General features: G+C 46.5%; 1 protein-coding gene across 5 annotated transcripts in view; it reads left to right on the forward strand.

Annotated features, from left to right (window-relative positions):
• LOC115094425 (diacylglycerol kinase delta-like) overlaps positions 1–25,957 on the forward strand; it is a 305,506-nt gene that overhangs the window by 213,960 nt on the left and 65,589 nt on the right. For all 5 annotated transcript variants that reach the window (XM_029607468.1, XM_029607470.1, XM_029607467.1 and 2 more), the window contains 6 exons: positions 4,579–4,689; positions 6,575–6,655; positions 10,137–10,241; positions 12,071–12,203; positions 15,237–15,343; positions 24,356–24,481. In XM_029607468.1, coding sequence (XP_029463328.1) covers positions 4,579–4,689; positions 6,575–6,655; positions 10,137–10,241; positions 12,071–12,203; positions 15,237–15,343; positions 24,356–24,481 — 663 coding nt within the window. The remainder of the gene's footprint in view (positions 1–4,578; positions 4,690–6,574; positions 6,656–10,136; positions 10,242–12,070; positions 12,204–15,236; positions 15,344–24,355; positions 24,482–25,957) is intronic.

Genomic DNA, 25,957 nt, shown 5'->3' on the forward strand with positions numbered 1-25,957 from the left:
AGAAATAGACCCCCGAGGCCAGTAATTTATGCTGGAGAGGATGTGGAGAAATTAGTACTTTTTTTTTACACATGTGGTGGGGATGCCAAAGGGTTCAGTTTTTCTGGTCTCAGGTTACTCAAATATTGGCTGACATTTTAGGTTATTCAACTTTTATTGGGCCTAGCCTTGGGCTTTTAGGCAGATGGGCTGGCTCCTCCATTCCCATTAAAAACAGGCCGCTGGTCGGGCAGTTACTGCTGGCCGCACGATTTACAGTCACTAAGTTCTGGAAGGCCTGCCCAACCTGGATTATTGGTGTGCTGAAGCCCAAGACATTGAGTGCTTACACTTTGACCAGATGAATGCCCACTCGAAGTTTCAGACTTTATGGGGACCCTATTTGAACTATTGTGATCACCAAGGGGGGTCATGTTGGTTAATGGCCCTGTCTTTGAAAATTGACCATACTGAGAGGCAAAATTGAGCTTCTGAGTTTCATTGAGTGGCTAAATTTTGCTGCTTAAATTCTGAGAAGGCCTGGGGGCGATAGGTCAGGGGGAGAAAAATGAGGTGGCTAGCACTGATTTTCACCGCTAGCCACTGATTTTCACTGGCCAAATCTAGGTGCTTCGATAACAGTTCTAAATCTAGCCGGCCATGACTCAGCTGCCATCCTCTTCAAGCCAGAGAGCAATTAAAAAAAAAAACAAAAACAAAAAAAACCCAGGGCCAACAATCTGCCTTCCCTGCACCAAGAAACATTTTTCAAATTTGTTCCCCAGTGCAATTCCTGCTGATCCCTCCCTCCCGACACAACATAAATCTTAAAAAAAAAAAAAAAGAAGAAGAAACCAGGAGACCAGGGTTCGAGTCCTGCAGTCGCTCCTTGTGACCTTGGGCAAGTCACTTTACCCTCCATTGCCTCAGGGACAAAACTTAGATAGTAAGCCCTCTGGGGATAGGGAAATACCTACAGTACGTGAATGGAAACCAATGTGATATCCCAATTGAGATCAAATGTTGGCATATAAAAATAATAAAATAAATAAACAAATAATAAAAATAAATAAATAAATAAATAATAAAAAATAATAAATAAAATAAATAAATCAGGTTTGTGATTCCCCACTGCTCCCCTCCTTCCCATCCAGCACACGTCTTTGAAAGATCCCTCCCCTCCTCCCCGTGTCAGCTGCACTCTCCCCTGCAGCCCCCTTCCCATTTGCATGATCTGGCTGTACCTCCTTACCCCCATCCTGACCCCCCCCCACCACCCTCAACTGCACCTTGATGCCGAGCTGGCAGGAGAGAGCAGAGAATTCTCCTGCAGACTCAGCTTGGGGGAGTCACTCGGAGGGAGGTTGGGAATTTGGAGAGCGTGCTGGTGGAGCTGGTGGTGGGGTCCTGTCATGGAATTGGGGGGGGGGGGGGGGGGGAAACAGGGTCATTTTGGCTGTCACGGGGTTTGTTTGGGTTTTTTTTTTTAAGGTTTATGTTGTGCCAGGAGGGAGAGGTCAGCAGAGATCGTGGTGGAGACTGATATTTTTCAAAAATGATTATCATTCCAGGAGGTGGATTATTCTCTGGTTGTTTGTTTGGGAGGGGGGGGGAGGAGATTTTAAAACAAGGCTTTGCCGGTTAACTCTGAATTTCAGGGCTGACAAGTTAACCGGTCATTCATCAAAATGCGATTGGGGCCCCGAACGCGCATTAAATGGGTCTAACACACACAATAAACATTACAAATCAAGTTAGCGTGCACATTTTAAATTTGTTTTGCATGTGGGAGGAGTTAATGCAAATTGGGGGTCTTCTGCAGGCACAATCAACATAGGGTGGGTTTGGGGGGGGGGTGTGGTGTTACGTACACAGTTAGGGGAATTAACTGCAACTTTGAAATCACTGAAGGATTTCTATTATTTGAATCGATGAAAGTTACCAGAGGAGTTGGTTTCTACAATGCAGTCTCTAGCTGTCTTCAACGTTTGAAGCTCCCCTGGAGAAAAATGGTAAATGTCACCACAGATGGATCAGCAAAATTAACTGGTTAAAAGGTTGGACGTTTCAAAAGAATAGACGACAAAGTAAAAGAAGAGGACCCAACACAAATAATAGTTCTACACTGTATTATACATCAAGAGGCACTGTGCAACAATGTCCTGGACATGGGGGCATGTGGTTCACACAGTAGTGCATCAAGGGACTCGCCCATCATCGGTTCATCTCCCTACTTGATGACACAGATGCTGAACACCAGGGTTTGCTTTACCCTAGCAATGTCCGCTGGCTAGGCCTAGGAAAAGTATTGCTGTCCTGCTGGTACCTGGGGTTTGATGGCTGGGGCCGGCAGAGTCCTGGGTGAGAGAGCTTTGGAAACAAAGAAGACATAAGTACCAAAGCTAAGAAGGCACACACGTGAACTGTTTGGCATCAGATGCGCCACGTGAACGTTGCATCTCAATCAATGTGAGCATCTTATGCCAAATGATGTGGACCAACTGTGGCAGCCTTGCTGTTTACAGGAGAGGTGAGCTTACCAGCTCCGGCTCGCTTGGTGATATTTACCATTTTTCTCCAGAGGAGCTTCAAATGTTGAAGACAGCTAGAGACTGCATCGTACAAATCAACTCCGCCTGTTTTCCCTCTCATTGATTCAAATGATAGAAATTCTTCTGACTGTGTAGGTAACATCACGCCCCAAACCCACCCTGCGTTGAATGTACCCATCTCCAGTGCTACTTATATATAGCGTCCTATTCACCCTATTTCAGTGCTCGCTCTCTCTTTCTCAAAGCAATTTGCCTAACCATGCCCATTTTTTTTTATTGCGAGCGCAGTTTCTGCTATATTTATAGCAAAATGATAATTCTAGGCCTCTATTAGCAAACAGGGCTCCCTTTTTGCAAATATCACGCGACATTAGCAAATAGGGTGCACTGTTTACTAACAGGGCGTATATTTCCCTGAAAATGAACAATTTACAAAACGTGTGTTTTTTCAGTTTGTTTGAAACAAAACAAAATCTGGCTCATTCATTACGTTTTACACTTTCATTTCAAACAAATGCATATTCCTAATAAATACATGAGGTCTGGCACAGCATTGCTGGTTTGTAGACCACCAGGGAGGGAGAAATGTTACCCTTGACGGGCCACCTGACCGCACCGATGGCAGAAGTGACAGAACTGCCCTCAGTAAAGGCACAAGGTTACAGGAAGGAGACGAGACCATCTGGTTGTAAGCTGCAGTTGTCAGCTGGCCGTTTTCGTGCTCTGCTACTCGAAATACAAATGACTGACAGCCGTAGGGGGGCTGATGGCCAGCAGCGGTGGTGAAGGTCCTCTGTTTATGGGGCTGAATAGCAGTCTCTAAGCCACGGCTTTGGTTTCCTCTCTCTCTCATCAGCATGCTGAGATGTCTGTGAAATAGGTTCCTCAGCTGAGGTGCCCCTGCATGACAGGAACGGGCTAGTCTTGTCCATATAAACTATAAATAGCGCAGGAGGATCCTCTGACAAACCTTGGAGCCTGTTATGCTTTACTGCCAGTAAGCGGAAGTTGCTTGTGCCCTTATTAGAGACAAAGAACAGGTGAGTGGAAAATGCTGGTCTTCTTGCCTGAGGGTCTGATTTCGGCTCCTGTCAAAATTAGTGTTGCCGTTGTAGAGGGTTTAAGAATTTTCATGACTGGGACATAGGTCCCTGAAACAGAAAGCAATACTAAACGCATTCTGTTACAGGCCAGTGCCAAACAAATGCACGCAGTATCTGTATGCATGTGTAACCAAATATATAAATAGCTGCCAGTACTTAACAATAAATGGGCTGGGAGCCAAGGAACATGGCCTAACAATAGTTTGTGAAAGCTGAATGTGAGGGCTCTAATACAGAGTTCTGTTGCAGGGGGAGAAGAGGGAGAAGGCAAGACTTCTGTATTGTTTTAAAGAGGAATTTGTGTCCCTTCATCAAGCCTATGCACACCCTTTGCTCAAACCATCTGTCCTTCTCTATTCATCTTCCTGTCTCTCGCTCTCTCTCTTTATGAACGTCTGATAGGCGTAAGCAAGGATGAACAGGAGCGGGCACATAAAAACCTGCACACCTGTGTCTATAGCTGGAGCTTCTGCAATCCAGAAACAGAGCAGAATTTAGTGAGAGAGAGAATTTGGCTCTGCTTACGGGAACTAATGACATAGCTGACACGTGATGCGCTCTCTGTAAGTTTTGCAAAACAAAACAACCCCTCAGTCGATATAAATTTAGGTGCCAGCTGTTCTCGGACTCCTGATCCTTCACAGCACTTCCCACACGCTGCTTTCTCCCAAGGGGATGTGAGTGGAGGATTTCAAGTTCATGGACCTGAACTGCCGCAGGGTGGCACTGAAGCCGGGTCAGGAGAGGTCCACGTTAGTGGACCGTCCCCACGAAGCTCTGCTCGGCAACTGTGTACCCGTGCAGGGCAGAGCAGAGCGGGGCGAGTCGGGAAGGGTGGAAGGGTTTGGCTGAGTCTGGCAGCTGCACTTAGGTACAAGATTCCCTGTTTTAGGGCAGATGGGTCTGGCTGTCTTTTACATTCCTTGCCAATGTTTGTTTTGCAGAAGAGCGTCAAGGAAGGGCTGTTACTGAAGCAGACCAGCTCCTTCCAGAGGTGGAAGAGACGATACTTCAAGCTGCGTGGCAGGACACTTTACTACGCCAAAGACTCAAAGGTAAATCTCCACATATCTTTGAGGGTAGCACAGCTATCTCGCAGGTCTGTGTGCTAAACTTCCATTCCATGCCATTACGTTCCTCATTTCTGTTAGGAATACAGCTGTCCCCTCTTTCTCCTCATGTTTCTTTCCTTCACCTCTCCATAGACTGAGATACAGTAGATTACACTCAAGACTCTTCCACCATGTTAGCTGTGAAATTTGTCTCTTTACAGATAGACCAAACATCATGCTCTGCCACATTTTTTTTCCATGTAAAATCTATGAAGCTTGTTTAAGGAATGCTTCCCAATAGGTTGGAACACGATGTTACAGTTGTAATAATGGCTGACCACAAGGTGCATGCAGGCTTCTCTGTCGTGTGATCAGTGTAGGGTCAGGACCCCTCTCCTAGGGTTTCTGGACAAAGAGAAAGTACGTACAGCACTAGGACGTCCCTCTTCCAGCCCCAGGAGGAGACAGTGAGCAAGGGGCCAGTGGTTCGATTTCCTGGGCCCCAAGACCATAGAGAACAGTACGTGTGGGACCATGGAATCCTCTCCTCAGGTCCCAGAGGATAGAGACAGCACAGGGCTGGGGAATCCCCCTATCTGGTCTCGGAAGAAGAGAGCGAGTGATCATGGAGCTGTGAATCCCCAGATCTCCTCAGAATCTGGCAGACAAGGACTTTTCCCTGTTTTCCCTCATGCTTTGCCATGTTTTCACTGTGAGCATTGGGTTGGAGAAGTCTACATTTCCACCTAGTGCTCCGAAGCCAAGGCTCATGCAGAGCCACTTGTAAGGAGAGCACCGCAGTGATGGGGACCAAACTAATGTACATCTTGTGGATGCAAATCTGGGTCTTTGTGGAGATGCGTGCGCAGACATTTTCCTTCACGTGACGAGAATGAGAATGGCCTGACTGTGCGAGATCCTTTCTTTGTACTGCGGGCAGAGGAGCCTGGCCCAAAGCATCCTTCATGCTCACTGGAACAGGAGGGATAATCTTATCCTTGCTATATTAGTTCTCCCTTCTTCTTAATTTTGTCTTATCTTTGACCAAGTGTGTTCTCAAGGAACACCACCCAGCAATGCCCCGATCCACGGCATTACTACAATTAATACCACAAAGTACTGTCACTGATTCACAGTGCCATAGCATCCTTATTATATATCCTTACTATCCAGGTGATGTTCCTGTGTCAATGTCATTGCATGGAGCAAGAGCCTTGGTAGTCCCAAAAGCTGGTATCCTGAATTATTTGTTAACCTTGTAGAAGTATCAGCTCTACCTATCTTATTTGTTGATTTTCTTTTGACATATTTTAGTACAGTATATTTTTAATTTACTCTCTGCAAGCATTCTGGGAAACTTCTGTTTTTGTCCATATACTCGGAGAACTATAGATCCCAGACTGTTTAGTAATAAGAGTTAAAGAATCATGCCTGGCTCAAAATGTTCCAGATGATTTTGAGTTATTTAGTTTAGGCCTGTCTGTGTCTTCCATTCACTATTTAAGAAAAGAAAACTCATTTGAAATGAGGTTACTAGAGGCAAACAGAGACTGATCAGTCTATTTCTGTCTCTTAGTCTTTGCTGGACTCTGTAAACCCAGCAGCAGAAGTGTATAGTCTATCAACTTTCTGTTTGTCTGCGCCTTAGTCTCTCTTAATCTCTCTGCTCCTTGATGTCCCTTCTCCCTGTGTCTCTTCATGCCCTATGTCTCTCCAGGACCTGTATCTCCACTCTGTTAAGTTCCTTCTCCCTGGATTTCTCCACTCCATGATGTCTCTGACCCCTTATGTCTCTCCTACTTGTCCTTATGTTGTTTATACACTCTCTGATAGTCATTTTCTTATGTCTTTCCACTCCTTGATGCCTCTTCTCCGTGTCTTTTTACAGTCTCTAATATTCGATGAGGTGGATCTTTCTGATGCCAGTGTGGCTGAGACCAGCATCAAGAATATCAATAACAGTTTCACGGTAAGAGTAGTTGTGGAGCAGGAAAAAAGGTGAAAAAATGAGATGGTTGGGTGGCAGTGTGATTTTTACATGGAGGGATGGATAGAGCTCTGTTGTGGAGTTGAGAAGGTCTCTGTCATTTTTCAGTGTTTGAAAATCCAAAGGCAGATCCAAATAGTAAACATGATGAGGTAGGCATTCAAAAGATAACCGGCAAGGAAAGTTAGTCAGATGAACCTACTCAATAGGTCTAACCTATCTGGCTAAGTTAGCCAGATAAGGATATCACCACATATCCGGCTAAGTTAACTGCATAAGTAGTTCCTCACCATTACACCAACATCCCACCCGCCACTTAGCTGGACAAATAGTTATCTGGCTGAATAGCGGCCTACGAACACGGCAGATATTCAGATGCTGCCACTTAGCCGGTAAGACCAAACGTATCCAGCTAAAAGGCACTGGATATTGACCTTAATAAGAATAGAGAAGGGCAGTGTCGTGCTACAAATTTCTTAGGAAGGCGCTCATCCCAGCTCGGCTGTGCCCACTGAAACATTCAGGGAGGCAATTTTCAAACTCTGCACAAATTTCAAAGGGAAAATGCGTGTGAGCTTTCCCTTTTAATTTTGTGTCTGCAGGCTTTCGCATCTGCTTTTTGGTATAGGTAGGCTTTTCATGGAAAATGCTGCACGTATCTGAAAATACAGTCTACGGTTATTAATCTCCATCCCACCCAAAACACGTCCCTATAAGCGGCTGAGAATACGCATGTTGTTGAACCCCCATGCATATTTTTACAGCCAATTTACGTGCATAAATCACCATTTCTGTGCACTGAAAAGTCGATGGCTTTGAAAAATTTGTTCTCCTCCTGGTTTCAGAAAATACCGTGATTTAGCAAGGGATTTCCAAGAGCACCCTGGGAGCCCTCGCCAGCACAATGCTAGGGAAGGAGAAGGTGGTGGGTGCATCCCCTCTCTCTCTGCCATCCCAGCAAGGTGGCGGCGTTCATGGAAGCATTTGTCTTGGGTTTCTGGGGCACAGAGAGTGATTTCTAAAAACCGTCTTTTTTCTTTACTGAGAGGCAGATCCTTTGTGGGCTGCGGGCAAAAGGGTTCTGACCAGATTTCTTCAGCCACAGTTCATCTGGCCCATAACACGTTAGATGGAACCTGTAGTTGGTGAAGTTGTAGCAGGTTGCAATACCTACATAAGGAGCTGATAAAAAGGGTCTGGGAGTAAATGGAGCTTCCGAGACCACATAGGAAGGGGGAGATCTTTAAAATTCATATACTACAACCTCTTTTTAGTTGGTCCTTTACAATGCTTCGCAATCCAGGTCCAAGGTACTCCAGGACTACTACAAAATGGAAATGGTAGCTTTAACAAATAAAATTATTTCCTGAAAATGCTGGGCAGGGAAGCGAAGACTAAAGGAGAGAAATTTCACAGTGCATCATCCTGGTGTGTGGTAGGAAAGACCTGTGTGAGTAATATGTGGAAGCAGGGAATTAAGAAAATGTAATTCAATTGATTCCAGTATTTGAACAAATGACACTTGGGCGACATGAATGAGTCAGGCATGAGACTCGCATTGGCACTGAGTGGTGCTTATTAAGAAGCACCCCAGGTCGTGGCCGGCTTTTTCTTCTTACGTCAGCCCTTAGCATCACCTACGGGGCTGAGTGGGAGGAGAAACATGCACTGAAGGAGTTTGAGGGTGGAGGAAAGTGAGACATCTGCCTCAGCCATGGCTCCAGCACCCTTCCCTAGTGCTCCTCTGCTTACAGAACTCACTGTTCAAAAATGATTTGCATGTGATGAGCGCTATTAATTCCACGCGTTTACAGTATAAAGGGTAGTGGACGCGCGTCGAAAACGAGTGCACTTTACGGTATTGGCTTGAACGTGTGCCGCCTTCGGCGTTGGGCAGGGTAATAGCTGCTGCCTTCATTAACCTGGGATTTTTCACGGAGGAGCGCAGCTTTACCTCCCTTTTGGCACACTTTTTTTTCTTGTGCGCCGAAACCCTTATTAAATGGTGAATAAAGTTACCCGCACAAGCAGGTGGCAAACATGCACGCCCGGCCTGTGCCCTGCGGGGGAGCAGGTTACAAACAGCCCGCCTCGGGCCAAGGTCTATGAGATAAGTTTGCGCTCGCCGTACCTTGTAGCGAATTTTTGAAAGTGCAGCTCCTGCGAGCTTCAGCACCTGCTTTTCGTGCGAGCAGAAGGATCTCTGGAAAATAGCGCAGGAGGATTTAAAACGGGTGCAGTTTTCCGATCCCACCCAAAGCATGCCCCCAGGAACAACTCCTCCAATTACAGCTAAAAGCACACACGTTGTGAAACGCTGCATGTAGTTTTGGCCACACTGTGTGTGTGTGTGTGGGGGGGGGGGGGGGCAGGGTAAATAAGTTTTATTTGCATAAATGCCTTTGAGAATCGTTCTCATCGTGCCTGGGATTGTGCGGTGTTTTTTAACCTGTGAAATTCTGCAAAACCCCCAACCCTTCTTCTCCAGTCAGTCAGTCAGTCGCTCTCTCTCTCCCCCCCCCCCACCCCCACCCAGGATCAGCAGCTCCCCCCTTCCCCCTGTCAGTCTCCAGCCTCCCCCCCTCCCCTCCCTTTCTCTTGTTCCAACACTGGCCTCCCCTCCCCCCCCCCCCCCCGGAGAACAGCTGTGGCCTTCCTGTGCTGGGTGGCTCTCAGGGGAGGGGGGAGTTTCAGCCTCATGGCGCACGGACTCCCCTGCTGCTTTCATGAAACCTTGAGGCCGGAGTTTGAGCACCGTGCAGCTCAGGCATACAGACAGCCACCCCGCGCCAGTAGGCAGCCGCCATTTCGGGAGTGGACGGGGAGGGGGGGGGTGGCAGCGGCAGCAGGTGTGACTGTTGGAGCAAGGGGGGGGGTGAAGACTTTTCCCAAGAGTTGTGCAGACCCCTTCAGGGATGCTCGCAGAGCTCTTGGGCTCGGCAGCACCGTGGTCAGTAAAGACTGCTGAAGAACGGCCTTATGACGCCACGGACGCCGCGACCTGTATTGTTTTTAAACTCCCATCCCATACATTGTAGGATTTGTAGTTCTCTTCTCAAATCATCACACCTGATGATTTGAGAAGAGAACTAGCAGTCCATAACTGGAGAGAAAGGGGCCCCCGCCTCCGCGCAACAGCGATGCCCTCGACGTTAGTTCAGCAGCCTTGGCAGCAGTGGCTTGTTTTGCTCTCTGAGCAGCCAAGCTGGACAGCTCCCGCCAGAAGCGCCTCAGGCTTGCACTGCGTCAGCGGGCGACCTCTCGGGAAGCCTGCGCTCCCAGTCGATGAGCACTGTAGATCTGCTGCTGCTGCTGGGAGTAAATCCAGAGGAGGCTGCAGTGGCAGTCGGGCTTTCTCACAGCCCAGCCCGCCCCCATCCTGTCCCCATGCCGTCCCTGGAGCGAGCTTTTATAAGACTGAGAGACTGACAAGGCTGTGTGGGGGTGGGCAATTCTTCCGCAGGTGATAACCCCCTTCCGAAAACTCATACTCTGTGCGGAAAGCAGGAAAGAGATGGAGGACTGGATAAGTGCCGTCAAGTCTGTCCAGAAGTGGGATATTAATGAGGTAAGAAGGATGGCTTTAGTGGACTGTAATTTACTGTGTCTGCTCCTGTAAAGGCGGAGATAGTTTAATGCTATTTGTAGATTGAAAACAATAGTGCTGGTTCATGCATCAAGCCTGAGCGGAACTTGTTTCTCGGTGCATTCTCTTGTTCCCATTATTGATGGAATAATTGCCTTGTATCTTCCTCTTTTATCATTTAACTGATTCTCTGCAACTGCAAGCTGATTGCTCTTTGCCTTTCTCTCTCTCTCTCTCTCTCTCTCTCTCTCTCTCTTTGCAAATGTTTTTCTCTTTACTTTCTTGGTTGCTTTTTCTAAATTCCATTTTTTTTTTTTAAGCATAGTTGGGATAAGACAGGGTTCCAGGGATACCTAAGTGCTTTTCTTATTTTAAGACAAAGGGAGGGAGCCCTGACCCATGCATGTATTGCTAAGGTGCTCTGCCACCTCTCATGGAGGACTGCAGAACGAGCCCATCCTGAGACAGGGCAAAAATAATGTGATGTCGGTTCCTCCATCATAGAAAGATGCAACAGCTCCTTGTGCTAATTAGGACTTCATTTATACAAAGAAATACTGGCCTAGAGACAACCACTCTTTTCCTAACACAAGTACCACTGTTAGGGGGTTGATGCCCTAGTTGGGGCAGGTCCCCTGGAGTCTGGCAATAGTAAGGACGCAGAAATATGAAGAACTAATCGATTACGGAGCCCAAGTATCTGGTTAGCCCTTAGGACCTGATTGCAGCTCTTAGTGGCCCTGTCTGTACAATGCTTTAAATTTATATTGTAGTTATCGGGGAGATGATTCAGACCCGTTTTTCCTGGCACACATTGCTTACATAGAGGGGATTTGCATGCTAGGGGGGCCCGATGAAATAAAACCCATGCTAAAACTGGCTTTAAATTTTAGCGTGGGGTTTTTCTTTGCGTGGGCGTTAAAACACGGGGTCCCTGCGGGATGCAGTAAATAATGGCATGCAAATGACTCGCATAAAAAAAAGCACGCCAGAAGTAAAAAAGCACTTTATTTTCTCAGAGGCTATTTGCATGCCAACTGCATTTAAAAAAAAAAAGAAAACAAACAAGTCATATCTCTCATCCCTGCATGCTGAACCCCCTCTGTAAGGCCCACCATGCCCTCAGAGGATAAGGCGGTCCAGGTCCGGGGGTTCTCCCTGTTTTGTATTAACCTTTAAATGCTCATTGTCCAGCAAGTCCCTATCTTAGTGGCTTCTCAGCGCACTAACCCGACCCCGGGGATCCTCTGCCGGAGAACCTCCTCTGGCAGGGCTGTTCCTGATTGGTTGTTTTCACTGACACATGCCAGTGAAAGGATCAAGCCCCTTTCAGAACAGCCTTCTGAACAGGAATTGGTCCATTCGCTGACATGTGACAACGGAGGGACCAATCAGGAACAGCCCTGCCAGAGGAGGGCTGTTCCTGATTGGTAAGTGAAGGAGTGAATAAATTAATATTAAGTTCCTCAGCTACAGGGACCCAGTCTTGGGCCACGACCCAAGGACGGGACTAGGCTGAGGCCTAGTCCTGCCGAAGGCCTGGGGGTTTTTTTGTTTTGTTTTTTAGCAAATGAACACAAATATACCCAAAAAGTTTCATGTATTTTTGTCCAAGGCCTATGAACCAAAAATGGCTTCATTCATTACATTTTTCTCTTCGTTCAAAATGAACTCACATCCGTATTGGCAAATGGCCCTCCTACTGCTGACCCAGCCGTTAGCCTGCTGGATCAAGCTTTTAGTTTTGAAGCCCCTGGTTCACAGCCTAGAGAGTATTCAGATATCTTTCAGCTTTCTTTTCTATTTCACAGGCAACTCAATTTAACATGGAGCATTTTTCTGGAATGCACAACTGGTATGCATGTTCCCATGCCCGACCCACATTCTGCAATGTGTGCCGTGAAGCCCTCTCGGGGGTCACATCCCACGGGCTGTCCTGTGAAGGTAGTCATACGTTTTTACTTTGTCAATAGTAAATTGAACAGGGGTTATTATTGGTAGGTATGATGATATAACTACAAGTTATGAAAGTATACTGATACAGCATCTGTAAGTTGTTGTAGAACTGGCTGCAGATGCACAATATTTTTTCACCTTACCCTGACTGTGGGGAGACCAGTTGAGTAATCAGAAGAAGTTGGACTAGATGAATCTTTGGTGTCTTTTTTCTACCTAACCAGCCATGTACAGTATATGTGATGATGTGTTATTGTCTTTGTCCTCTTGCCTTTTTTTCTTCCCAGTGGGACGTTCTCAGTTTTGTGTAGTTAGTGCTGTAGTCAAGTGCTAGACATAAAAGAGCCGATGCAATAAAGTGCGCCCAGCCTAGCAGATGGGCCTGCGTTTTGGACACGCTAGACTAGCACCCGATGCAATAATAAGATTAGCGCATCCAAAATGTGCGTCCAAACAACTGCATAGCCGATAGTGCTCATCACATGTAAATTCCATGAAGAGGAGGCCATTAGCTATTACCCCCCTGATGCAGTAAATCTCTGGGCGCCCAACATACACTTTGTAACATGGCAAATTTGACTCCAACCCCGGAGCTGGAGTTAAGTCATTCCGCCAGACAAGGGCTCCAGAGAAATGCAAAAATACTGTTCTGGGTGGTTCCTCCTTCTAAGTATCATTGAGATACTTAGATCTACTGCTTGTGGTGTTCAAGGTTAAAAGACTAATGACGACCTGAACTAAAAAAAAAATAAATTTCTGGACGCACAATACACAGGTTCCAAACATGCATATTGTGTGAGTATATTGTGCCAAATCAACTGAGACAGGATAAAATAGATGTTCGTATGCAGCGCCCATTGCAATTGTGGGCGCTCAGCCACGTCACCCGGGTGCCCGATGCATCTGAACGCTAGGGACTCACAAATCTTCCCTAGCACGTCCTTGTTAACGCAGCAGCTCATTTAGATATTGCATCGGGCGTGCACGCGTTATAAAAACGCGTTATAAAAACGGGGGCCCAGTTTGAACGAACATTTTTAAACGCATCTTATTGCATTGGCCCGATAGGTAGGGTTGACAACTCTACCAAATTATCCAGGAGTTGCCCGTCTTCCTATAGAGGCCCCAGGTCTCCTGAAGTAACCTGGAAGTGTGTTGGTACTTTTGCCCCATCTCAACCCTGGGTGGAAGACTAGATGTAGCCCAGCCTATGTTGCCAGCAGTCAATGACAAGCTATTTCTGTGGCTTCTCTCTTCCATCTCCACCCCCCTCGCACAACAGCTGATATTTCACTCCTCCGGTCCCCTCCTCACCCGTGGCTGTCAGTTCAGCGGTGGCAAAGTGGAGAGAGATTGTGGGTCTGAGTTGTCAGTATGAGCATGTGCTTCACCTGCCCCCGTGCTTTCTGTTTAGGAAGGAAGCATTTTTTTGAAGGAGGGGGAGCAAGCATGCATCTTTGCACTCAAGTCCCGTTCTACCTGCCACTATTCATTTCACTGCTACACAACTAAAAGGAATCTGAAAGCTAGGAGAGAAGAAGACAATAACCAGAAGGAAATGGAGAGGTGAAACATAGGCTGACAGAAAAGGGGAAAAGAGGAAAACATAGGAAGGAGGAATGGAGAGGGGGAAGAGGTGAAGAACCTAAAAAAAAAAAAAAAAGAGAAAGGGAAGGAATAGAGCAACCTGAAAGAATGGCTGGAGGAAGGACGAGGAGAGGAATCTGAAAGAGCAAGGGGAGGAAAAGTAAAAGAGAGAAATAAGGAGGGAAGAGAAGAGGAACCGGGAATGAAGGACTTGAGAAGAATCTGAAAAGGAGGCAAGGGTGAAAAAAATGAAAAAAAAAGAAGGGGAGGAGGAGGAGAGGAATCAACAAGGAGGGAGGGGGGAGGGGATCAGCTACATACGTGATTGCATGCTAATTAATGTCTCTGGCATCATCAGGAGAATCATCTTATGGTGAGATTGTGGCTGTGCCATACAGTGCTGGCAGATCTTGCAAGAATAGCACGAGATCCATGAGCCTCCATGCAATTCATAGCACGGGATTGGAAGCAGCCACCTCAGGAGGCTGTATGGGCCCAAAACACAGTCTCCTTCCTCTGGTTGTCTGGATGGGTGGGTGGCAGTGGCAGGGCATGGACGTGGAAACATTCTGAGGTAGGGAGAAAAGGAAGGAGGATTGGGGTAAGGAAAGAGTGAGAGGGAGGAAGGAGCAAGAACAGAGGATCCATCTGGTGGGAAGAGGTGGAATGGACCCAGAATTGTGCAGAGGGGAGGGGCAGAGGCATTGGTGAGAGACCTCTCCCCTCTCTGGCTCGCTTTCCACTGATGGCTCAACCATCGGTAGCTCTATGTAGCATGGCCAGCTTTAGGCCTACCCTACTCTGCCAGTGGGCAATGGCATCTTCCCTGCTCTTTAGAAGCCACCGTTAAGATTGAGAGGGGAATTTGGATTCCATTTCCAGTCAATTCCAAGGCTACCCACTTTGGTACCTCTAACTGGAAATTACTGTTTGGCTATTTTTTTTTGTAAACTGAATTTCAATAATTCTTTCTTTTTAGGAGGTTCCCTCTACAGTTCTTGCATGTTCTCCCCCAGCTTCAGCATTTTGCTGGATTTGCCTCTGCACCTTCAGCTTTGAGATGCTGGAATTCCATCTTTTGTCTGCAGCTCTTCTGCTGAGAGTCTCTATATCCAGAGAACATATTTGTGTGTTAAGCTGAGCTGAGCGTTCGCATAATGTATGTGACCCTACAGCTGAGGATCCACATAATGTATGTGATTATCCAATTGAGAGTCCACTTAATATATGTGAGCTTCTTTCCAAATCAAGAAATCTCCAGCGATAATTTTAAAATCCCTCCAGCATAGCTGTGACACTACTTGGAAGGTTGTGTGCTTGTGTCTGTATAAGGGGGCAGTCCAGATTTATTCCTGTAGCTCTTCTGAGAGCAGAAGGTGAAGAACAAAGCTGGGTCTCTTGCTCATTTAATGTCCCTTCATCTCTGAATTCTAGTTTGCAAATTCAAAGCCCACAAACGCTGCGCAGTGAGGGCCATCAACAATTGCAAGTGGACCACGCTGGTCTCTGTAGGAAATGACATTATTGAAGATGAAGACGGGGTAAGTAAGAGGTCCATTGTTGTCATGTTGTTCCATGGTTTATAGTATTGCTTGGAAACTTAGCAGCTTTTAGCTCGAAACATAAAACCTTCTGTGTGTGACTTTTCCGATGAATGTCAAGGTTAATAATAGACGTGATCAAGGACATAAAAATCAGATCAGCAGATGCTTCTGTCTCAGGGGAAAACGATGATTCATTGCTCTTTGTTTAATTGCTGTCTCATGTCATCCTGGAACTTGTAGTTCTGATATACGATGAAAAAAGCAAGTCTACAGGCCCCAGAACTCAGTAGGGGTGCAAAGGTCTTTGGTAAGCTGCAGGAATTGTGGAAGAGCATCGGTGCAACAGAACTGCTGATCTGATTTTATGTCCTTGATGGTTTTCAATCCTTGCTCAGCACAGGCTGGTGGAAATCCAGATGGCACCAACCAGTCGTGGACAACACTCCTAGCATGAGCTCCTATTTTTCACAAAAACGTCACTATAGCAGGGGAGATAGCAGTTTCCCCCACTCATATGTCAGCATCTAAACCAAAGACCCAGGAATTCAAAGGAATCTAAATACGGGGGAAGGTATGCAGAGGTTTCCAACATAGACTTGTAGAAGGATGTGATGGGTCCTCACATTTGATATGGAGTATATGCTACTTGTACCATTTCTACGTCATGTTCCACTTGATACAACCATAGGGCAAAGGAGAAAAGAGGGCATGAAGAGCAGCTTATGTGTGTGCATGTGTGGCTCTGTGTATCTCTGTGTCTATGTCTGGGAATGTGGCCTTAGGAAACAAGTCAGGCAACTCTCAAGGACTAATTAGTAATGGTACTACAAAGAGAAGATAAGTAGTGTACAGCACACACACACGGGAAAACATTCTCCTCTCATGCTTGATTTAGAAATCATCTGGATCTTATCAGTGATCCAATGTTCTAACACCGTCATTCACTTTAAAGGGTACTGATAAAATATAAGAGCTACTTGCCAACGCTGCCTCTTCCTCCTCCCCTCCAGCTTTACCTGCTGCAGAGCGTATGCACAAGGAACCAAAGCCCATGCCAGCCAAGATCCCACTTGCAGGGAGAAGGAACAGCCTGCAAGGACTTTGACCTCTCATAAAAGACCTGGAGCTAAGGCATTGGATCCTTGTGATGCCATAGCCGGTCGGGTTTTCAGGCTAGCCGCAATGAATATGCATGAGATAAATTTAATGGGTCTCCATTGTATGCAAGTAAAAAAATCATGCTTATTCGCTGTGGCTATCATGACCTCACAGCCAGTCGGGTTCTCAGAAGGACAAGTTTGGATGCTGCTGTCCTAGGGGGCTGGAGGAATGCAGAGGTCCCACCAGCCGCTGGCAAGCTGCAGATCAAGCACGGAAATGGGGGCCATGGTCCATGAAGTGCTCTTACCTCAGTTTGTTGTAAACAGATCAAGTCTGTCTGTTTGCGGTTTCCCAAGCCATGTCTCACAAAAGAAATGCGTACCCTGATTTTACTGTGAAGATTCCCCTGCTAGCAGAGCTGCGAGGAAAGCCTCTGAAGGATAAATGGCTTTCTGAGAAGGAGAGTGCTGAGAGCATTCAGCTAATATAGACGGTTTCATCCCAGTTCTTGTGGCATTTCAGCCAGTCAGGTTTATAAGATACTCGCAATGAATATGCATGAGATAGATCTGCATACAAGGGAGGCAGTGCATGTAAATCTGTCTCATGCATATTCATTGTGGATATCCTGGGGACTGGGTCTTTTACTTGTATTTATTTGTTTATAGACCTTTTTTTACTGCCTCTCTCAAAAGGCTACAAAGCTGTTCACAGCCATAACAAAAATAAAAATCAGGCAAAAAAACATCAATCAACCAACAGCAAAAGCATAGAATATTACAGCTAAACAACATTAAGCAACGGCTTGTGAAAACAGCCAGGCCTTGCACATTTCCCTATAACTTGCCAGATCGCTTATAGATTTTTATAGATATAGTAATGTATGCTGCAGAAAGGGCCCCTCACAGTGAAAAGTTCTATGGTTTGTTTTGATCAGATTGAATGAAGGGATTTCTATTAGGTTTAGTTGTGACGAACACAAGAGGCGAAATGGTTGATAAGGACGTACAGCCAAGCAAAAGCAGTACAGAGCGCACAAATGTGCAACTTGAAAAATCAAACATAATAATTTGAATTTTATCTGATATGTTACAGATAGCCAATGAAGTGATTTTAATACTGGCTGAATATGTTCCCATGGTTTTTATATTCCTGATTAAATGGGCGGCTGCATTTTGGACTAGTTGCAACCTGCACAACTAGCTATTTGGGAGACCCACCATGATAGCATTACAGTAGTCAAGAAGTGTAGAAATGAGTGCGTGTACAACTAAGCATAAATCCGATTCAGTGAACAGATAATCTAATATTCCAAGGATGATTGTAAAAAAAATCCTAATTATATTAGCAATGTGCTTTTGAAAAGAGAGAGAGAAGAGCCTAACCACACTCCCAGTACTTTAATATCCTCACTAGGAGAGACAGTTCTTGATCCAGTATTAATCTGGCGCAGGAGTGGTTCTAAAATTAGGTAGGGTGAGGCGGCCGCCTCAGGTGGCAGAATTTTGGGGGTGGCAAAAAAAAATGCCCCAGTGCACTCCCAGGGCAGCTGCTTCATCCCGCCTGCAGACCTCGAGACACGGCACAGGTTTTAATGCCTGAACAAGCAGCAAGGCAGGAACTACTCTGCACTTGAAGAGGACGTGCCTGCAGGAGACAGGAACCATGCAGTTCTGCTACAGAGGACATGGGAGGCCCACCGCAGGCAGGCAGGAAGAAAAGATCTGTGGTAGACCAGAGCAGGGGGAGAAGTGTGCAGGAAGGGGAGCTAGGGAAAGGGGAGGGAAGAGAAGGGATTGTGTGAGTGAGGAGGAAGGGAGGTGGGTTTTGAGACGGAAGGAGAGGTGTGAGTGAGAGGGAAGGGATGTGAGGGGAAGGAAAAGGAGGTAGTGAATGACAGGGGAGATGGAAGGCGAAAGGGAAGAGGATGGAACAGAAAAAGAGTCAAAAGGAGTGGGAAGTAGAGAGGGAGCAAGAATATATGAGGGAGTGAGTAGGAGAGAGTGCAGGGATAATATAAGCACAAGATGGACTAGGCGGTTGCCTGGGGTGGCACATCAGTGGCAGGACTGTGACAATTGTGACTCCTTGCACTTCCTGCCTACGTAGACCCAGGAGAGGAATGGTATTGCATGGGCCTGAGCGGGTGGGAAGAAGGAGGCGCAGTCCTTGTGGACAAAAGTTGTAGGCGCATCAGCAGCATTGGCCCGTGTAACCAAAGAAAAGAGCTGGAGCAGTGTGGCTCCACACCCCGAGAGGAAAGAGGAGCAATCCCATTGGCTGCACAGGCTACGGATGGACGCTGCTGCCACATGTGCATCCCAGAGGGGAGAAGAGTGTGTCTGTATGTGTGAGCATGTACATAAGTGTGTTAAAGAGTGTGTATGTGTGAGCATGTACATATGTGTGTTAATGTCTGTATGTGTGAGCATGTACATAAGTGTGTTAAAGAGTGTGTCTGTATGTGTGAGCATGTACATAAGTGTGTTAAAGAGTGTGTATGTGTGAGCATGTACATATGTGTGTTAGAGTATGTCTGTATGTGTGAGCATGTACATAAGTGTGTTAAAGAGTGTGTCTGTATGTGTGAGCATGAACATATGTGTGTTAGAGTATGTCTGTATGTGTGAGCATGTACATAAGTGTGTTAAAGAGTGTGTCTGTATGCGTGAGCATGTACATAAGTGTGTTAAAGAGTGTGTCTGTATGTGTGAGCATGAACATATGTGTGTTAGTGTGGGTGTGTGTATATGTGAGAGAGAAAGGACAAAGTTAGTGTGCAGCCCCCCCCCCCCTCACCCCCCGACTAATCCATGGCAGTCTCAAGGTGACTGGAAATCAAAAGTCCCCATGGCTGGAGTGTGGGAATTTTTTTTATCCTTAGTTTTAATTATTGGATGCTATTTTTTGTGTCTGCTCTTTGAAGTATTTTATTGATGTTTGGGAACTTTTTAAAAATATTAATGAGTTCAGTTATTGAATGTTTTTCTATTTGCCAGTTATTTTGAAACATGTATTCTTAATATGGTTTTATTCTTATGATTGATGTTTTATATTTCTTAATTGTATTTGATGTTTTATGAGGGAATGTTGATGCGTCTAATTTTGCCATTGTTGCAGTGTATACAAAGTCCGGTTTGTTGTGCTTTCCAGTTCAGTTTTTGTCTGCACATTTCTTTTTATACTTTAGGTTCTCTTTATTCTGTATTTGGCAAGGGTCTGTCCATGTTTTGCATGTGCCACCGAGGTGAGGTATTCTGATAGCTGAAGTTTTTATGAAGGAATCTATAGCAGCCTGGCTTGTTCTCATTTCCTAATAGGAGGTGTATAGGTGTTGTAAGGCCTGGTGTAATATTTGCCGTGCTGCCTTTTCATAGGTAGGGGTGTTACTGTTTGAGTCCTGGCAGTTAGTGTTGTTTTGATACGGGAGGTTTACTATATGGTAGGGATGTGAATCGTTTTTTGACGATTTAAAATATCGTCCGATATATTTTAAATCGTCAAAAATCGTTAGAGCCGCGATACAATAACAATTCCCCCGATTTATCGTCAAAAAATCGTAAATCGGGGGAAGGGGGAGGGCGGGAAAACCGGCACACTAAAACAACCCTAAAACCCACCCCGACCCTTTAAAATAAATCCCCCACCCTCCCGAACCCCCCCAAAATGCCTTAAATTACCTGGGGTCCAGAGGGAGGGTCCCGGTGTGATCTTTTACTCTCGGGCCTCCGGTGCGTTGTAGAAATGGCGCCGGAGCTACCTTTGCCTTGTCATATGACAGGTCAAAGGTAGCGCCGGCGCCATTTTGTTTTTTGTCCCCCGACGTCAGGAGCGTAGGAGATCGCTCCCGGACCCCCGCTGGACCCACAGGGACTTTTGGCCAGCTTGGGGGGGGGCCTCCTGACCCCCACAAGACTTGCCAAAAGTCCAGCGGGGGTCCGGGAACGACCCCCGCTGGACCCACATTATTCTGTACAAAATGGTGCCGGCCATACTGTGTATGGCCGGCACCATTTTGTACGGAAAAACGATTCGCGTGCAGGAAGTCGTTCCCGGACCCCCGCTGGACTTTTGGCAAGTCTTGTGGGGGTCAGGAGGCCCCCCCATGCTGGCCAAAAGTCCATGGGGGTCCAGCGGGGGTCCGAGAGCGATCTCCTACGCTCCTGACGTCGGGGGACAAAAAACAAAATGGCGCCGGCGCTACCTTTGACCTGTCATATGACAAGGCAAAGGTAGCGCCGGTGCCATTTCTACAACACACCGGAGGCCCGAGAGTAAAAGATCACACTGGGACCTTTCCTCTGGACCCCAGGTAATTTAAGGCATTTTGGGGGGGTTCGGGAGGGTGGGGGATTTATTTTAAAGGGTCGGGGTGGGTTTTAGGGATGTTTTAGTGTGCCGGTTTTCGATTTACACGATATTTAAAAAACCCAAACTGCAACGATCCGATTCCCTCCCCCTCCCAGCCGAAATTGATCGTTAAGACGATCGATCACACGATTCACATCTCTACTATATGGTAATTGTAATTCCATTGGGCCAAATCCACACCAGATATGCATTATATATATAATAGGCCTAATACCATGTGGGTTCCAAGTATCATTTTTGCTTTTTTTGCAGGGTCCTCTGGTTGGCTCCACAGCAGTTCATGCAAATTTAAAATATATGTTGTGATATTTTTCCCTCAGATGATTGTACTTTGAATGCCCATTCTTATGTAGAATCTTTTACTATAAATGCATACAGTGGGTTCAGATGAGGTCCCAGGGTGGGGGATGCAAGGCTGTAAGGTTCATTTAGGTTCAATTCCCCATACCCTTGTACCAGCCCAGAGAGAGTGCATTTAGGTTCAATGCCCCATACCCTTGTACCAGCCCAGAGAGAGTGCATTTAGATTCAATGCCCCATACCCTTGTACCAGCCCAGAGAGAGTGCATTTAGGTTCAATGCCCCATAACCTTGTACCAGCCCAGAGAGAGTGCATTTAGGTTCAATGCCCCATACCCTTGTACCAGCCCAGAGAGAGTGCATTTAGATTCAATGCCCCATACCCTTGTACCAGCCCAGAGAGAGTGCATTTAGGTTCAATGCCCCATACCCTTGTACCAGCCCAGAGAGTGCATTTAGGTTCAATGCCCCATAACCTTGTACCAGCCCAGAGAGAGTGCATTTAGGTTCAATGCCCCATACCCTTGTACCAGCCCAGAGAGAGTGCATTTAGGTTCAATGCCCCATACCCTTGTACCAGCCCAGAGAGAGTGCATTTAGGTTCAATGCCCATACCCTTGTACCAGCCCAGAGAGAGTGCATTTAGGTTCAATGCCCCATACCCTTGTACCAGCCCAGAGAGAGTGCATTTAGGTTCAATGCCCCATACCCTTGTACCAGCCCAGAGAGAGTGCATTTAGGTTCAATGCCCCATACCCTTGTACCAGCCCAGAGAGAGTGCATTTAGATTCAATGCCCCATACCCTTGTACCAGCCCAGAGAGAGTGCATTTAGATTCAATGCCCCATACCCTTGTACCAGCCCAGAGAGAGTGCATTTAGATTCAATGCCCCATACCCTTGTACCAGCCCAGAGAGAGTGCATTTAGGTTCAATGCCCCATACCCTTGTACCAGCCCAGAGAGAGTGCATTTAGATTCAATGCCCCATACCCTTGTACCAGCCCAGAGAGAGTGCATCCCGCACAAACCCCACCATTCACCCACCTCCCAATCCCTAAAGGGGCATTTGCTGGCGAAGGATGGGAGGCAGGTAGTATAGTTGCCGGGAGTGTAGCAGGGTTGCCGGCTTCCTAGGAATATTATCACTAACGCTCTATTTGCCACGCATTTGAGATCACCAAAAGGGCCCGACTCCAAGGTGCTCTCCCCTCCTTTTGCCGTCTAGCTGATTCGACTTGTGCCGCGTCTCTTTCTTCGCCCCGGGCAGCAGATTGCCGTGAACCACCCCTGATCTGAGGGGAGACTAAGGAGCTGTTTGGACACTTTAGCCAAAGCATCTCCGTTTTTTTTCCTGGTTTAATTTTAACTGCTTATTCTGCAGCCATTATTCAGTTTGACTGAGGTTATTATTCAGCCTGTCCATTGATCCCTCTCGGTTCTTCCCTAATGAACAATAAATTTGTATGTCATCGGCACACATAATGTAGGAAAGTCCCATTGCACTGATTCAATTTGCAAGAGGGCCAAGATAGAAGTTAAATAACGGTGAGGGCAATATAGACCCCGTGGTACTCCTGAGAGTAAAAGTCATGGTTGCCCCAGAAAACACGCAGGGTTGAGAATCGCTGAGCTAACGAGCAGTGCGCTGGTAAGGGCACTGACCGCCTCCGTGTCATTCTGGACAACTTGAGCCAGTCCTCAGAAGAATCAGAAATACGGGACACCATGAAAGCACTGGGGTAAAACCAAGAGTGACGCGGCCTGGTCAGTAACTCTAACTGGCTGCCCTGTGCTATGTTGTAATAGCAGTGAAAAATGTTGTTGCGTACAAATGTCATTCCTTAACTCGGTTGCCAAAATAATTTAAAGGGGGTAATTTTCAAACGATTCCAGCGTGTAAAACTGGAAGTAAGAACGGAGCGGTTGTGGCATGCTAGGGCGGGGTTTGCTAGTTTCCACTTGTCTTTTGTCTGCAGGTTTTGGGTGGGAGGTCTGGGCTCAGTGGTTATGGGGGGGAGGGGCGGTGAATTGCTGGAGGGTTTAGGTGAACTGGGGAAAGTGAGGGTGAACTGGTGGAAAGTGCCAGCGAACTGGTGATTAAAAGTGCACGCACAAGTAAGTAATTTCATAAACTGAGCATGCACATAACTTCACAAATGCCTGCCTCGGGGCACATGCTGCAGTAAATACATGCACGTTAAATTATGTTGTGCATAAAATGTGTGCGTGTACCTCTGTAAAACAGGCATAGAAATGAGTGCAAAGTGAAACATATGCGTGTACTTTTGGGGCAGAGATATGAAGTGTTTTGTAAACTGCGCGGCTCCTGGCACACATTTATAAAAGACAAGCTCGTGCTTATACATCTATGTGCTGACTTGCGCCCGCTGTTGAAAATGAATCTCAAAAAAATGGGAAACTTGGCATTTTAGGTGCACGTTGGGTCCTCAGTACCCAGTACCTGCATTACAGCTGTCCAGAACCAAGGATCTGCGGCAGGTTGATGTGCCTGGGTATTTCTAGCCCTCAGGATGCCAGCTTAAGGCAAGACTGCTACCGAAACGCTCATAAAGTAATTCCATTATAGGCAGCAGAACGGACAAAACTTATTTTGAGTCCCATCTTTTCTTTCTGATTTTTCCCTCTAATGAGTGTTTGACGTTTCCCAAAGCTTTTTGTCCATTGCTACTCGTAGCTATGAATCTCAATAACTCAGACCCTTCTTCATTGATCTTAATTGGTAACCTGAACTGGTTCCAGTCTGAAACATAAATATGTAAGACATGAAATGGCTTGGAATAAATTGGGAAGGAGACCGAAGAATGAGACCAATAGAGTCAGACAGAGCCAAGAAAATGCATGCAGTAAGGGTAGGGGGTAATGCTTGTGCTTTAATGGTAGTTAAAAAAAATAATTCAGAATTTATCTTTAGAAACTAACAAAGAACAAATCCGTTTTAACTCAAAGGCTTATTTGTTTTTTTTGTGTGTCTTGCCTGTCCATCCAGACTAGATTGCAAGTTCCAAGAAATAGGTACTGTCCGTAATTTGTCTTTGTATAGCACTGCACACAGCTCGTATGTGCTATATAAATGATTAATAATAATTGTAGTGGCAATCAAGAGCCAAAAGAAAGGAGCTGAAGAGATAACCATCAGGGCCCCGCACATTCCTGCTACCTTGATGCAGTTCTGTTCCTGTGGCTCACCTCGCTCTGCCTTTTCCCCCTCTCTTCAGGTCACCATGCCTCACCAGTGGCTGGAAGGGAACCTGCCTGTTAGCGCCAGGTGCGCTGTGTGTGACAGAGCCTGCGGCAGCGTACGGAAACTGCAAGACTGGCGGTGCCTCTGGTGCAAAGCCATCGTAAGACATGTGCTTTCTCCTTCCTTTTCCTGATGTAAAGACGCCTCTTTCTCCCTTTTCTTTTGCCTTCCCTCCTTCTCCTTGTGCAAAGCATATGAAACCTCGACTTTCCCTTAGTCCTCAACCAGCCCTCATAACTGATAGGCCAGCGAGGGTGATATTAGTGCCTCTCCTTCCCCCTGTCCTGGGTAATATGAGGTAGGATTGTGCACCATTGTTTTTTGTTTCATTTAATCTATTTTCCAACAACCAAACCGCAGATAAAGAAAAGAAAAAAAATGTCAGGTCCGCCCTGCCCTGTCCCCCTCTGCTGTTGCCGCCACCACCAAAGTGCCCCCAACGTTCCCCCTCCCCAGCTCAGGCTTCCCCGGGAAACTCCACCCCAAACAACTTATTGCATCCACGGGTCAGGGGGGGGGGGGGTAGGATTAACCCCCACTCTCTCCTGCCCTATCGGGGTCTCCATTTCAGGGTGGTGGCGGCTGGTGCCCTTTTTCTTTGTGTGTGGGGGCGCTTCTGCAGGGAGATACAGATTTACCTCTGTACAGCAAAATGGCGCTGGCCTCAGGGTCCATTTTGAAACGGGGACCCGGGGGGGGGGGGGGCAGGAGCGACCGCAGATCATTCCTGCCCCTTAGGCCTGTGGATGGGGGTAAGTGGTTGGTGGCAAGGGCAGGGTTTTTTGTTTTTTTTTATTTGTTAAACCTTGTTTTTTTGTTTTGTTTTGTTTTCAAAATGAAATGAAAGGAAAGCACATCCCTAACATGAGGGGACAGCTAAGTTAACACGGGATGGGAGAATGAAACATTTTGCAAGCATCCCCTCTTTCTTCGCTTCAGGTCTTTTGACAGAGTATTTGGTCAAAGTAGTGTGGCTGCCCTGAGTCCAGCTGAGGATTTGGTATAACCATGTGCAAATACTTTACTTACTGTGAAGTGAAGAATATAAAGTCGCCAGACGTAGAGTAGGGCCGTTTGTTGATTATTACCCGTGCTTTCTCCTGGAAAACATTGGGCTGCCGGTACTCACACGCAGGATGCTTGGGGTTTTTTTTATTGCGGGAGCAGAGGGGGAAATCCAGCAGGTGGAGGAAAAAGATGCTGGTACTCAATCCCGGCAAGTACTCCTGGAAATAAAGCCCTGAGAATTACATATATTGTGGGAAAACAGGTCAAATCTCTTGTACGGGGGGAGGAGACTTTTCCGGGTAACTGAGCTGGGCTGAGAATTGCCCTCAGGTGGCGGGCACACGCCACGTGCACTGTTTCATAATGTGGGTACTTTGGGCCACAGTAAAACGGGATGGGACTGAGGGGAGGGCAAGTGAATGTCCCGTTGAAAATTAGCCTCAAGCCAGACCCCCAACAACATACTGTGCAACTCTCTGAACATTTGTAATGAAATAACCTCATTAGAAAATAAAAATACAATTCTCTCTTTGTTGTTGAAGGTTTCTGCATTCACCTTATCTAACGC

The sequence above is a fragment of the Rhinatrema bivittatum genome, chromosome 6, assembly GCF_901001135.1.
Source record: "Rhinatrema bivittatum chromosome 6, aRhiBiv1.1, whole genome shotgun sequence".
Classification (NCBI taxonomy): Eukaryota; Metazoa; Chordata; class Amphibia; order Gymnophiona; family Rhinatrematidae; genus Rhinatrema; species Rhinatrema bivittatum.